This window comes from Protomyctophum bolini (genome assembly GCF_963924005.1).
Source record: "Protomyctophum bolini genome assembly, chromosome: 22".
Taxonomy (NCBI): Eukaryota; Metazoa; Chordata; class Actinopteri; order Myctophiformes; family Myctophidae; genus Protomyctophum; species Protomyctophum bolini.
Window position 1 is genome coordinate 19,804,144 of NC_137883.1, and position 14,936 is coordinate 19,819,079.

General features: G+C 44.7%; 2 protein-coding genes across 3 annotated transcripts in view; both read left to right on the forward strand.

Moving 5' to 3' along the window:
• Nucleotides 1-14,936, forward strand: part of rgs3a (regulator of G protein signaling 3a) — a 178,780-nt gene that overhangs the window by 5,980 nt on the left and 157,864 nt on the right. Inside the window, exon 5 of one of the 2 annotated variants that reach the window (XM_080756473.1) lies at nucleotides 4,950-5,040. In XM_080756473.1, the coding sequence (XP_080612599.1) occupies nucleotides 4,950-5,040 (91 nt within the window). Of the gene's footprint in view, nucleotides 1-4,949; nucleotides 5,041-5,670; nucleotides 5,807-14,936 lie in introns of those variants that run through there. The other variant, XM_080756470.1, reaches the window with a different exon arrangement.
• Nucleotides 9,869-11,821, forward strand: LOC308310408 (signal recognition particle receptor subunit alpha-like; the record flags this gene model as incomplete). The annotated part of the gene is made up of 1 exon (XM_080756753.1): nucleotides 9,869-11,821. The coding sequence occupies one exon, from the start codon at nucleotides 9,869-9,871 to the stop codon at nucleotides 11,819-11,821; it is 1,953 nt and encodes a 650-aa protein (XP_080612879.1).

Genomic DNA, 14,936 nt, shown 5'->3' on the forward strand with positions numbered 1-14,936 from the left:
ACACTCCCTGGGTGGCAACGACTAACCACTGCCCCAATTAGTTTAGAAGGGCCTGTTACAGTGCCACCATGAGGCTGATTTTTGCAAAACGCATTTCTTTACATTACTCGTACACATTTTATCCATACATTATGCAAATTGGTGCACACTTTCTCTATAGTCATGTGATCAAGACGGACCTGTCCATTTCTCATATTCCATCCCAATTGGCTTTGGAAAAGTTTGCAGAATTGGTCAGTTTTTAACAAATCATGAACGCAGAGTGCAATTTATGTGAAATCTTGCACGCACATTCCTGCAAGGCATAGGAATAAATGAAAATAGCCAATGAACAAGATTGTAGATGTATGTCTAATTTCTCTTTCGTGTCTCGAGCTAAAATGTTTGAGAACCACTGCTGTAAAGAAGGAAAGTCACCTTCAGCATATCATATTTTTTGTCACGTCATATGGTTATTTGATAGGTCGCCATAGTTACAGACTGAATATTGATACTACATATATGGTCATATGGCTATTTGATAGGTCTACCATAGTTACCCACTATATACCGATAATCCAAATATGGAGCTATCTAAATAACCTATCTAAGTCTGACATCACAAACTCCATATTTGAGCGTGGTTGATCTAAAGCTCCATATATGGAACCGGCAGAGACGTCTAGTGCTGACATCATGCTAATGTAAAATAACTCCATAAATGGATATATAACATATACAAGCAGTATTTTCCACGGTCCTCGCCAGGTGAGACTTCAACCTTCAAGTAGCTTGAGCAGCTCTCACCAAGAGAAGACTCCACCCCCTTCCGTACCAGTCAGTATATTTGACCTCACAACCAACCCAGGTATCTCTGCATTATACAGGGATCTAGACGTCTCGGTTAAGTTCTTACCGGACACAGCTGTGGTGGGTTGTAGACTCTGGGCAACCGGTCCCCACTTCATTCCCATCAACGTCCATTCATAGCAGAAGATATAATGATGGAAGGAGAGACTCTCAGGTCTCCAGTTCTGAGCGTCCATATGCCCGTGCCTCCACCGTCCTCCATGAACACGTGAAGAGGAGCCACAACGACCTCTACTGCCCCTACACTGAGAGAAGAACTGATCACCTCAGAAGCCCGTCTGCAAATGAACTGCTCTGTAACCAGCCAGAAACATGGAGACCCCGATCCAAAACCTGACAGTCATCAGCAGTTTTCCAAGAATGTAGCCATGACGGGAGAAGGAAAGACACATCAGACGAGTTACACTGGAAAGAAAACCCACATCTGTCAACAGTGTGACAAGAGTTTCTCTCAGTTGCGCAATCTGAAGACTCGCCAGCGTAGCCAGACGGGAGAAAAACCTTTCCACTGTCAACAATGTGACAAACGTTTCACTGATTCCAGTGCCCTGACTAAACACCGGCGTTTCCACACTGGAGAAAAACCTTTCATCTGCAAGCAGTGCAACAAGAGCTTCAGTGATTTAAGTAATCTAAATAAACACCAGCGCATCCACACTGGAGAAAAACCTTTCCACTGTAAACATTGTGACATGAGTTTCAGTCAGTCAAGTCACCTGAAGACACACAAACATATCCACACTGGAGAAAAACCTTTCCATTGTCAACAATGTGAAAAGAGTTTCATTCAGTCGAGTGACTTGAAGAAACACCAGCGTCGCCACACTGGAGAAAAACCTTTCCATTGTCAACATTGTGACAAGAGTTTCAGTCAATCAAGTCACCTGAAGACACACCAGCGACGGCTCCACACATGGGGGGGAAAACCTAACCACCATAAACGGTGTGATAAGAATTTCTACCCACAATAACTAGAATAAGTGTCCCTCGGGGCACAGGTCTCCACCAGGATTTTGGATAAAATCAGGACTAATTTTCCTTGGCCTCTAGGGAGTGTGCATACAACGTTTAACACAGATCGGTGCAGTTACAGGTGAAAACACGAATTATAGCGCCACCATGAGGCTGAGTTGAGAATATTCATGTGGCATTTCTTCCTCTGCCTAGTGGGAATGTGCATGAAAACTTTCACGGAAATCACACAATGTGTTCATGATTTGCAGAATTTTGTTCGAAATGGAGCACTGCTGTGAACTTTGGAAGCCAATCTTAGCCAATCAGAATGGAGTATGAAAAATCTGCCTTTCTGTGTGGAGTTTGCATGTTCTCCCCGTGTCCCCTTGGGTAGGTACCGTCACAAAAAACATGCAGTAATCCTGGTCACTAAACTACCTCCCCCTGGCCAGCCGGATAACGTGTTCCTTCCACATGTCCGGCCGGGGAAACTCCCCCCTGTCAGGTGAAAAGAAGCAGCTTGGACTCCTCATGCATAGAAGGAAGCATGAGGTCAGTCTGCTGCCTCCCTAGGTTGGCAGAGGAAGTGTAGCGCCCAGGATTACATTAGATAATTGACACTGGGTGAAAAAATGGGTTACAAAATCTTGGGATAAAAACGTAGAAAAAAATAATCTGAAAGATCCGTTTCGTTTAATGGCTATAGAGACGGTGTACCAATTTGCGTGATGATTGGACAAAATCTCTAGGTGTACTGTCAAAAAAATTGTTTTGGAAAAAGCGGCCTCCTGGTGGCAACAGGACAATGTAAAAATAATTGGGGCAGAGGTTCAGCTCTGGCATCAAGGGGGAGTGTGTGTGCAGAGTGTGGCTGCGATCAAACCAGAGATTAGCTGTCCACAGACGGACACACACGGACGGACAGACGGAGTGCAAAACATACTCTCCCCATGCCTTCGGCCTGGTGGAGACAATAATTAAAAAAATATAGCGCTTTTCAAAATTGTGTTACAAAGTGCTTCACACATGACATAAGGATACAAAACACAAACAGAACAAGAAGCAACAGGAAACATTCCGACAGTGAGCAAAATAAAATAAACAGAAGACATTTTGATCAGTTAAATAATAATAATTAAAAAATATTAATAGGAGTTAGCAGTAGCACTGAAGGCTGTGCATTTTCAAAAGGCATTTAAAAGAGGAGAGTGATTCACCTAGCTCAGTGGTTTTCAACAAGTGGTCCATTTGGTTTCATTTTATGCTCAAGAGTTAAATTATTGTAAAATTATTATTATTGTTAAACATTAGAGAATGTAGAATAATTGTTATTTTCATCAACGTTTACCTGTTATCTCTCATATGGTACAAATGGCAATACAGCATGGAAATGTATACATATTTTTTTAGTTTTGGGTCTGAGAGGCTAAATGTCCGTGGCTTAAATGCAGAATAAATAATTGATATGAAAGGGGTTGAAAACCACTGACCTAGCTTGATCTCCAAGAGCAGTACATTCCAAAGTGTTGGAGCTGTAGTGCTGAAAGCCAGATCTCCTTTGGTCTTTAAAGGTAGTATAAGTGATTTTTCTTTGATTAAAATAAGTGTTTAAAAGCTCTATATTGTGATAATACTCATTGCTATATATAGTGTTTGTTCAGTAACAGAAGTCTCCAATGTCTAAATGCCTCAAATCATGAATGCATAGTGCAATTTGAGGGAAATTTTGCACGCACATTCCTACTAGGCCGAGGAATACATCCCATCCTTTTCACATTGGCCTGTTAGAGCGCCACCATTTTTGGAACAAAATTCCTCAAATCGTGACTTTGAAATGTCGAATTGCCATCAAAGGCGTAAGAAGAAATAGCACCCTTTTCACATAGTGCCACCAGGAGGCTATGATAACCTACCTGGCCTGGAGGAGCACTTTTTCTAGTTTTTCAATTTCTTTTTAAATATTAGAAAAGGAACGGTTTTGGACTTACAATGTTTCCAACCCGACAGCAACGATTTGCAAACTCACCCTCGCCTACTTCCGTCCCTATCATGTGCTTTATTATCTTATATTTGTTAGTATTTGCTCATTTCAGCTTTTATTTGGATTCTGCTTTTCATACTTGATGTTGTGACATGGTGTCATTCATTTGACATGTTCACTCCCAACATGTTCACTCCCCAACATGTTCACTCCCCAACAATATGCTTTTGTGTCATCCTCCTCTTCTTTATCACCTCTCTCTCTCTCTCTCTCTCGTCCTCCAATTTCACTCTACCTCTCCCTTTCTGTTCCTTGCTGTCTCCCTCATTCTCTCTCTCTTTCTCTCCTCCCTTCTATTTAATCTCCCATCCTCTGCTCTCCTCTATAACGAGCCCTGGTGTCTCCTGGTGCACGTTGTATTAAATATGTACGCCAACGTTCACTTCTGGTTCAGATGCCATCCCTTGATTTACAGTACAGATGTCCTCCCATCCCCCTCCTTGTCCCACAGCCTGCAGAAATCTGTCCACTAAGATGCTTTTAAAACGGCGATTATTGTCCCAGTCGATGGCCTCACATTATGCAGCACAAAGGAGGAGGGGTCAGGCAACAATAACAACACTGGGAAGATGGAGTGAGACACAGATGCTTTTAAACTTGGCCAGCGGATAGCCAGTGTGAATGTTTACGTACTGTATGCGTGTATGTGCAAACTAAGGAGAGAGTGTGAGGGAGAGCAAGATGATGATGATGATGATGACATGAGAATTGATTCAGTCCCCTATTTCTGGCTTTATGTAACCCACATACCGTACATACGAGCCATCTGGCTCACAAGTAGAGACATCAGCTGTAGGAATGCGTTAAACCTTTCCTTTGTGAGTGGTGAGTGTGTGTATGTTTGTTTGTAGTATGTTTGTAGCCCTGGAGGAACAACCAAGTTGTGTGTGCGACTGCGTGTGCATGTGTGTGTGTGTGAGAGAGAGAGAGAGAGAGAGAGAGAGAGATGCATTTCTGCATGACTTGTTTATGAAATCACATGGACTCACTTTAAATGTTCTATCCCCAAGCCAGTCTGGCTCTGCGACTCTGTGTGCATTTGTGCTCTACGCACCCAAAGCTGTGACTGTGTGTGTGTGTGTGTGTGTGTGTGTGTGTATTGTAGGAGGTGCAGGGTTGGTACTACCTATTATGGGAAAACCTGGGGAGGAAGAAGCACCTGAAAGTACCCACTCATGAAATTGTCCACACCGCTGGTGAGTATAACTGGCAATAGTACTTTGTATGTGTGAGCAGTGGTATAAGAAGTAACTAAGTACTGTACTTATGTACCATTTTGAGGTATTTTCTTTTAGGGTAGCCCCTCCTACAGTATGTCTAGGTTTTGGTGCTTTTGGTGTGATCTACAAGCTCACCATTGTGAGCTTGTAGATCGGATATCTTTCGGTTTTCTTTTTCATTTTGAACTTGTGAAGACATTCTGCATACTTCAAGCTGAACTTGAGCAAGCACACCCAGATGCATGTTTGTCCGTATGCTGTGTGTGTGTGTGTGAGTGTGTGTGTGTGTGTGTGTGTGTGTGTGTGTCCGCGTGTGAGTGTGTGTTTCGTGTGCCGTGCACGTGGTCAGTGTGTCTCTAAGGGCTTAGTAGTATTCTCTTGGACGGGAGGTGGGGCAATGTGATGGTGGGTGGGGGTGGCAAGGGATTAAGAGGGAGAGGGATTGGGAGAGCAAATGACAGAAAGAGAGCGAGGGGGGGGGGGGGAGGGGTCTGGATGAACCCTGGCGCGTCACAGAGAGAGAGAGAGAGAGAGCTTGTGCTGGAGTGGCTCTGTGCTCACTCATACAGTGCATACACACACATACCACTCTCATTCATTTGGAAGTGTATTCTGAAGTGTGTCTGTTCCGTCTCTCTCACCCACTATACAGTAGTTTGGCTTTCATGTAGTGGCGGCACAGCATGTGTGTATTATTGGAGTTATGCTACTCATTGCCAGCCATAAGGGCAGCCTAGATTAGGTGAGTACCGTCTTCGTATTACTACTGTATACTTGCTGGTCCCACTGTGCATGAGTTGGACGCTTGGTTGTGTGTGGGGCTGCTTGTTGCAGGGCAACATGAAATATTTACATCAGGGACTGGACGGTGACTGCATGGTCTCTGTCATCATCCCACATAATATCTCTCTCCCTCTCTCTCTCTCTCTCACAAACTCACTCACTCACTTTCTCTACTCCCTATTCTCATTCTCTCTATCTCTCTCTCTCCCCCCCCCCCCCCTCTCTCTCTCTCTCTCTCTCTCTCACAAACTCACTCACTCACTTTCTCTACTCCCTATTCCTATATCTCATTCTCTCTCTCTCTCTCTCTCTCTCTCTCTCTCTCTCTCTCCCCCCTCCATTCGTGCTCATGTACAATTAATGTATCACTTCCCATGGCTTCTCAGACCATGTGAGCATGCATGTGCTGTCACTTCTGTAACTCAGTCTGTCTGTCTGTTTGACTTTGCAAGGAAGTCACCTCTTCAGTGTATCCTCTTCAGAGGATGAATTATTTCAACCTTTACCCTAGCAAATAACTTACTGTAGGCTACATACGTATGCATACTCGTGCACTCAGTCTTTCTCCTTCTGTCTGTAACTCAACTTGCACGCATGCATTCCACGCACACACTTTCTGACTGTGTTTCTCTCTGTAGTTCTGTCTAAGGGTCATCCACAGCTACAGTATTTATGCAGCCCAATTCTTCTTCATAAGGTTTTCCCTGCAACTTTGACCACTATGCCCTATTTTATACTTTAAAACATTTTCAGAAAAAAGTCGACAATCTACTAGCCTTTAATGTGACATGTGAGTCTGTAACTGCTGTTGACATCAGTGGCTGAAAGTGGTTAAAACTGGATTTAGAAAAATACTGGACTAAAGCGGTACTGGCTGTAACTGGGGCAGTGGGAAGACAAAAGATGACTAGATAGCATACATACATACAGTACATACATACATACATACATACATATTACATTCTGTAATGTATGAGTCAGTTGGTGTGCTGAAAATAAAACAGGAATGACACATTAAGATTGAGATTATAGCAAGGCAAACTACAGATTAGCTTATGATGTCGTCCCTGCTCGGCTGTGTTAATGGATTTTTGGTCGAGGTCTTTCCCAAAGGCAACACTGGCCCACTACTGTCTAGTCTGATACATGAGTGTGTGTGTGTGTGTGTGTGTGTGTGTGTGTGTGTGTGTGTGTGTGTGTACACACGCACGTGTCTGTGTTCTTGTTTCCGTGCATGTATATTGGAGGCTCTGTGTGTGTATATGGATTTGAGTCTGTGTTCTTGTGTGTGTGTGTGTGTGTGTGTGTGTGTGTGTGTGTGTGTGTGTGTGTGTGTGTGTGTGTGTGTGTGTGTGTGTGTGTGCGTGTGTGTGTGCGCACATTGCCAGCTGGCAGAATGTAGGCCATGTTGCCACTGCTCTGTCTCATCATGTATGGAACACTGGAATGACCAAAAGACTCATTCCAACAACACTCTGCTTAACATCCAACATCCATCTTTCTTCGTCTCCCCCTCCCTGTCTGTCTCTTTCTTTTCCTATCGTTCTGTTCATGCTTTATCATTTGTGGTTTCTCTCTTTCCCCCTCAGCCTTATATTCATCTCCATCTCATTATGTGTTTGTTAGACTTTGGCGTGCGTCTGTTATGTAACCAAGCAGTATGCCAGAATGTGGAAACTGGTTTTGACAAAACAGTTTGACATTACAGTATAGCCTTATGAACAGTTAATAGGGCCATACTGTTAACCCATTAAGACATGTGGCCGATTCTACAAATGCCTTCTAAATCAGTACGTATTTGTGCCATGGACCCCCACTTTCAACATTAAAAAATAGCAGATGTACAAGCTTGCAGCGCGGCACAAAGTGACGTGCTGTGAGCTTACACATCTGCTATTTTTAAGAATCCTATAGAGGTTTCTGAAAAATGTATGCTGCTATAGCTAAAATCTACAATTATGGGTTAAAAACATAGTTATAAAAGCCCCGTCCCCTGCTATTAATCTCAATAGAAGTTGCTCAGTGGTGTTTTGAAGCACCCGGATGACTGCCGGAAGTACCATCATCATAACTCAATGGCTCGAGCGAGCGGAAGTTGAGAGGACCTCAAATACGACAGACACCATGTCTCTGTGTCTGTCGTATGTACGTCTGTAATCCATGTAACTTGAAAACCGTTTGCCGTTTGACTTCAAATTCAACACGTGTTCCACACCCCCACAGGGAGTGCAGTGCCTGGTGCCGAGTCGGTTGGACCCATGGCTGTCCAGAACCACCACAAAAGGCCTCTTCCTGGGCTCTGGATAGGGGTCCTGCCCAGGCTCCATATATGGAGCTGGCCTGTAATCACAAATTTGTTCTGACATCTGCATAGACTCCATATTTGGGCATGCCTGACAAATAACTCCATATATGGGCATAGAGCTAGCCTGTTCTGACATCACAAGTTCACAACTCTTCATATTTTGGCACGCCTGACACAGAACTCCATATATAGGATTAGGAATAAATTAATGAGCATTGTATGTTGTACTTCTTTTGCCTCTTCTCTTGGCCAGTTCACACACTTCAGTCTCAATGTGGTTTTACTGGTTAAAGGTTAAAAAAGGAACACAGAGACTGATACAGAATTCTCCATATATGGGCATAAAAGGGACAGTCAGATGAGTGGAATGGGTACTACATGTTGCTTATTCCCTCCAAATACAAACATCTTTGTCCCGATGATGGTGACTGTCCTCCAGGTGTTTTAGAGAAGGAAGAAGAGTCTGGGACGTGGTTATCGTTGCCTAGGGTGTTTTAGAGAAACGAGAAGAGTCTGGGACGGGTGGAGCCTTATCCAGGGTGTTTTTGCGAACGCAGTGAGCACTTACTACCAGTAAGACGCGCAAACGCGGGAAGCGAACGCAGCTGAGACCCTGCAGATCATGTCTGTCTGTCTGTGTGTCTGTCCCGCTGTTACTGTATATGTGGACCTGGCCCCTTTTGTGCCCATATATGGAGCTGAGTGGACCTGGCCCCTTTTGTGCCCATATATGGAGCTGAGTGATTGCTGATGCAACATACTCCATATTTGGATAGCGGGACAGACACACGGACACACGGACAGACAGACACACATGATCTGCTAGGTCTCATAGTAAGTGCTCACTGCGTTCGCAATGAGACCTAGCAGATCATGTCTGTCTGTGTGTCTGTCTGTCTGGAGAGTCTGGAGCGTTGCCCAGGGTGTTTTAGAGAAGAGCGAAGTGTCTAGCACGTGTGGAGCCGCGTTGTTGTTCGGACGGATTTAAAGCCGGTGGATGTTGTTTCGTAATTGTCTCCACCAGGCCAAAGGCGTGGGGAGAGATTATGTTTTGCACTACGTCCGTCTGTCCGTGTGTGTGTCCGTGTGTCCATCCGTCCGTCCGTCTGTGGACAGCTAATCTCCGGCACCGTTGGCTAGATCGCAGCCATACTCTGCACACACACTCCCTGAATGCCACAGCTGAACATCTGCCCCTCTGTGATGAAACAAGTAATGTTCCGTCTTTTGATTAATCTCCGTCCTGGGCATTGGGCGTAATTATTTAATAGGACGGAGACCTCTCAGAGTGTTAAGACAATGTCTCCCTCTCTGTTTCTTTTTAAGTTGAACCCTGGTGTTATAGTGGGTATAGTTTTAGTGCTTATAGTGGGAAGTTTATCAGCGGTTGTCCAGAACAACAATATGTCTGCGTTTAAGAAGAGCGTGCTAGCCTGCATTTGAGTGTATCCCGTCCGAATGTTGTCAAGGACTATGACATCATATTGATGACATTAGTGATCTCCATACATGGGCATACAAGAGACACAGGCAGACAGATACAGTACAAAGATCCCCATATAAAGGTGTTGTGCTGTGTGTGTGTGATGTCATGCCAGAGCGCTGATCAGTCTATATAAGGTATCTTCAAATGTGAGAGAGAGTGCATGACACATGTAGACACGATACTTGTTGCTAATAGACTTGCTAAAGGCCTTGTTTTTGCGCTGTGCCAAGATGCTGGATTTCTTCACCATCTTCAGCATGGGCGGTGTAGTGCTGTGGTCCTTTCAGGGAGCTGGGGTGAAGGAATCCTTCACTGGTCCCGTCAACGCATTGATCCGCTCCGTGGTCCTTCAGGAACGCACTGGGAACAATTCCTTCACTCACCAGTCCTTGAGTCTTAGATACAAATTGGATAATGAATTTGAGTTGGTTTTTGTGGTGGGTTTTCAACAAATCCTGATGCTGACTTATGTGGATAAGTTGGTAGATGATGTTCACCTTCGCTTCCGGGATTGCTACAAGAATGAGCTAGAGCAGAACGGAGACATGAAATTTCTCATCCACAGCTTTGAGTTCGATTATGAATTCAAGAAGTTTCTTGAGGAGGCAGAGAGCAGCAAAGATCGAGTCACTGTCTTGATGCGGACTTTCAAAAATTCCCCGAAGTCCCAAAAAACTGTTAAGTCAATGATCAAAGCAAAGGGTGAAGACAAAGGCATGGAGGACCAGTGTGTATTTAAAAAAAAGAATGCCAAGAAAGAGTCTCCTGCAGCTGAGCCAGTTAAAGAGGAACAAGGCAAGGGCTCCACTGCCAGCCAAAAGGTGGTTGAGAACGGCAATCACAACTTAACCCCGGATGAGATTATTCAGAAGAATAGAGAACAATTCGTCCTCAAGCAAAAGAGGGGACCTGTTGAGAAACCTGAGAAACCCACCAAGTCCCCAAAACACCATAAGCCTAAGGAAAAGCAAAGGTGGGGTTGTGAGACATCTGGCAAAGACCTGGACTACAGCCAGAAAAGTGGGGATCTTACTCGTAAGGATGCTGACCAGGCCCACGACTCACAAAGTGACTTGGAGATGCAGCTAAGCTCCATGAAGGGAGAGCTGCAGTCTGTGGGGTGTGAGTCCAGCGAGGAAGAGTTGGAGGAAGAAGAGGCGGAGCCAGAGAGAGTTATGGTCGCTGAAAAGAACACGAAACCAAAAACGGGTGGTTTTGGCGGCATGTTTAGAATGCTGAAGGGTTTGGTGGGATCCAAGGCCCTCATCCAGGAGGATATGGAGCCAATGCTGGAAAAGATGAGGGAACACCTCATCACTAAGAATGTAGCTTCCGACGTTGCCTCCCAGCTCTGTGACTCTGTTGCCAAGAAACTTGTGGGCAAACTCATGGGCACATTCACCACTGTGGCCTCAACAGTGAAGCAAGCCCTGCACGACTCTCTGGTGCAAATTCTGCAGCCCAAGCGGAGGGTGGACATCCTGAGAGACGTCCAAGAGGCCCGCAGTCAGAGACGCCCATATGTCATAACCTTCTGTGGTGTCAACGGGGTCGGCAAGTCCACCAACCTGGCCAAGGTCGCCTTCTGGCTGATTGAAAACAACTTCACCGTTCTAATCGCGGCCTGTGACACGTTCCGCTCCGGGGCTGTGGAGCAGCTCCGGACTCACCAGCGACGTCTGAACTCTAAGCACCCCCCCGAGCAGCACGGTGGGCGGCCGGTTGTGCAGCTTTATGAGAAGGGCTACGGGAAGGATGCGGCCAAGATCGCTATGGACGCCATTGCCTACGCCCGTAACCAGGCCTTCGATGTGGTGCTGGTGGACACTGCAGGGCGCATGCAGGACAACACCCCCATGATGACGGCCTTGGCTAAGCTTGTCGCCATCAACACGCCCGACCTGGTGCTGTTTGTAGGGGAGGCTCTGGTGGGCAACGAGGCCGTCAATCAGCTGGTGAAATTTAATCAGGCCCTGGCCGACCACTCTGCGTCTGACGAGCCCCACCTCATTGATGGAATTGTTCTCACCAAGTTTGACACCATCGATGACAAGGTTGGCGCTGCCATTTCCATGACCTACAGCACAGGCCAGCCGATTGTATTTGTGGGCACGGGACAGACCTATAATGACCTGCGCACTCTCAATGCACGCGCTGTTGTCAATCTCTTGATGAAGACTTGAGTGGCTGTATGTTTCTGTTCATTCATCCTTGTATTAAAAATCACACTCGTGTGAAGCGAGGGGCACTCTTATCATCATACATCATCACATTCTGTGCTCAGCCAATCAAATAATCGCAAAGTTAGTACACATAGACGCACAAAGCTAACACCAAGATACGTTCTATAGTATTCTCTGTAGTATTCTCCATGTTTCTTCCTTCCCTATTATTGCACCAAGCAAACTCAAGTCACGCAGGTGAGAATAATAGGATTCAGGGATTGAGTTCCTTTGCCTGCTGGCAGTGTGCCAGCAGGAATTTGACGCTGATTGGTGTTGTGGTTTGCGAGATTAGCCACGGACACAAAGACAAACGCAGACAAAACCAACCCCCCCTGCATTCAGCCTGGCGGAGATAATGAAACTTTACATTTATGTCATATTTTAGGTCAACTATCACCAATTCTTAATCTATTGTTGATGTTTTCACAATCTTTTTTTACCCCAGCAATTATACAGTATTACTGAATAAAATCCCAAGGTATGGGGCTAGCTCTGTCATTCATCTTTCATCCATCTCAAATTTACTTCAGGGTTGGCAAAAGAGGGTTTAAGCAATAAACCCGGGATTTCGCACGTGTGACATTGGCTACATCGGGTTAACTGCAGCCATCTAAAAGAAACAAAGCCATATTGAGTCCTATTTCGTATGACAGTGTTTGGGGCAGAATTATAAATCAGTGGTTCTATGGCGTATACTGTATAGCATTGTACAGTATGGGTGGGCGATAGTTGAGATTCAGATGAATAAAATGGGAAGGAAGTATGTGCATTTTTGTTAAGAATAATATAATTTGATTTGAAGTGTAGAAAATCAAGATGATGGCAATTGTAATAGAAAATAACCCAAATAACTCTAGTGTATAAACATCCCATCTGATAGGCTTTAAGGTAGTTAGGCTGAAAAGGGCAAAATGTTCTGTCCATCCAATATGTAAACACGTCTCATTTGCGTGTGTTACCAAATGCCTCCAATTTCAGTTTCCTCCAGTTCATGTTATGATTATTTTGGGGGGTCGTGGCTTGAGTGGTTTGGGAAACCTTGATTTGTGTAATTGACAAGGTTGTACTTTTATGTGCCGTCATATCAAAACGCACATTCATGTAACGTAAATGTATATCAGTTATATTCTACGACAGGTTGAAATGTAAGTAGGGGTAACCCTACCCTACTTTCCTAAGGAAATGTATGTGCCCTGATGTACAATATCATGCCCCTCCCTCTGAATGAAAATTAAATAGAAGTATCCTCCCCTAAAATTAACATGACAGTCAGATAACTCAGGAATAGATTGAACAATTATTATTACTAGAGTGGTGCCGGTTAGGCACTGGCCTATACTTGGAACAATGGAGCAAGTTGGAAATGCATGTCCCACCCAGTTATTATGTCTGTCCATTTTATGAAAATCCAGACGGGAAGCACGCACATCTCAAATAATGTTTACAGATGCTGGACAAAAGTATACATACTGTACAGGAAAAAGGTTGGATGTCCGCACACCGATGTTTAGTTCCCAGTAGTTTTATTGGTACATATAGTTCAGGAATCAATGTTTCGACCCCTCCGGAGCTTCATCCGAAACGTTGATTCCTGAACTATATGTGCCAATGAATCTACTAGGAACTAAACAACGGTGTGCGGACATCCAACCTTTTTCCTGTGTCCCCTTTATGCCATTATGCCCATTCTTTGTCAGGCATGTCCATATATGGAGTCTCTTTTTTCTTTTTTTTCAAATATGGAGTCTCTGCAGTTTTCAGAACATCATTGTGATGTCAGAACAGGCCAGCTCCATTATGGACGCTGGACAGGGGCCCAGTCCAGAGCCCAGGCAGAGGCCTTTTGTGGCGGTTCTGGACAATCAACAAGTCGGTGGGGCAAACGGTTCTCAAGTTACATGCATCACACACGTACACACAGACAGACGTGGTGCATTTATAGATGGACTAGACCGGTGCTAGGCTGTAGAGCACCGAATCGGTAACGATGGAAGTTGGAGATCCATGTCCCACCCGGCTTTGCAATACCTGTTGTACCTGTGTCAGAGTACCCGTTCCATCTGTCTGTGTCTCCTTTTATGTCCATATATTTGTATCTGTGTCCCTTTATTCCTATACAGTATAGGGAGTTCTGTGTCAGGCATGCCCACATATGGAGTGTTGTGATGTCAGAACAGGCCAGCCCCATATATGGAGCCTTGGCAGGGGCCCTGTCCAGAGCCCGGGCAGAGGCCTTTTGTGGCGGTTCTGGACAACCGTGGGTCCGACCTACTCGATACCGGGCACTGCATTCCCTGTGGGGAGTCGATGAGGTGAACGGTTTTCGAGTTATTTACACATGTACTGTACAGATATAAAGAGACGTGGTGAATTTATAGATAAGATAGAATGAGAATTTAAGTGTGCATAATCTGCATATAATATTTTATCTTGGCGTTCTGCTACATTTTTCTCTCTGCACAATTATACAACCATCATTAAACATTAAGAGCAGGGAGATGGATTCAATAACAACCCCCCCCAAGGGGCAACGGAAATAGCAGAGCCCACCGGTGGTGCTGAGGTGGTGGATACTTGCAAAAATGTCAGTAGCATTACAAAGTTACATACAATTTACAAAAAAGAAAACGGTGCTGCGATTTTCAGCAATGGGATATTTTTGGGGTGGGTAAATCTTGTTGAGCTGGTCATTTTGAAAGTAGCTCTCAAGTCAAAATAGTGTGGGCAACCCTGTTCTTGTCACTTCTCTCATTCTGGGTGTCTAACCTCAGTAGACTGCATACTCCCCATGTGTCTCAAAACGTCTTTTTAACCACATTATCAGCTTCTTCAACTCTCTCTTTTCTCTTAATCATATGAGTATTCATTAATTGCATTGTGCTTCATTTATTTTTTGAGGGGCACTAGCCTCTCCTATACAGCTTTTGTCCCCACATGTCTCAATATTTGACAATCATTTGACAATGAAAGGAGAAATTAGGTCAAATCCCCGCCAAATCTTGTCCCCACACGTCTCATATTTGCCATCAACAATGGAAGGAGAAATTAGGTCAAATGTCCGCCAAATATGATG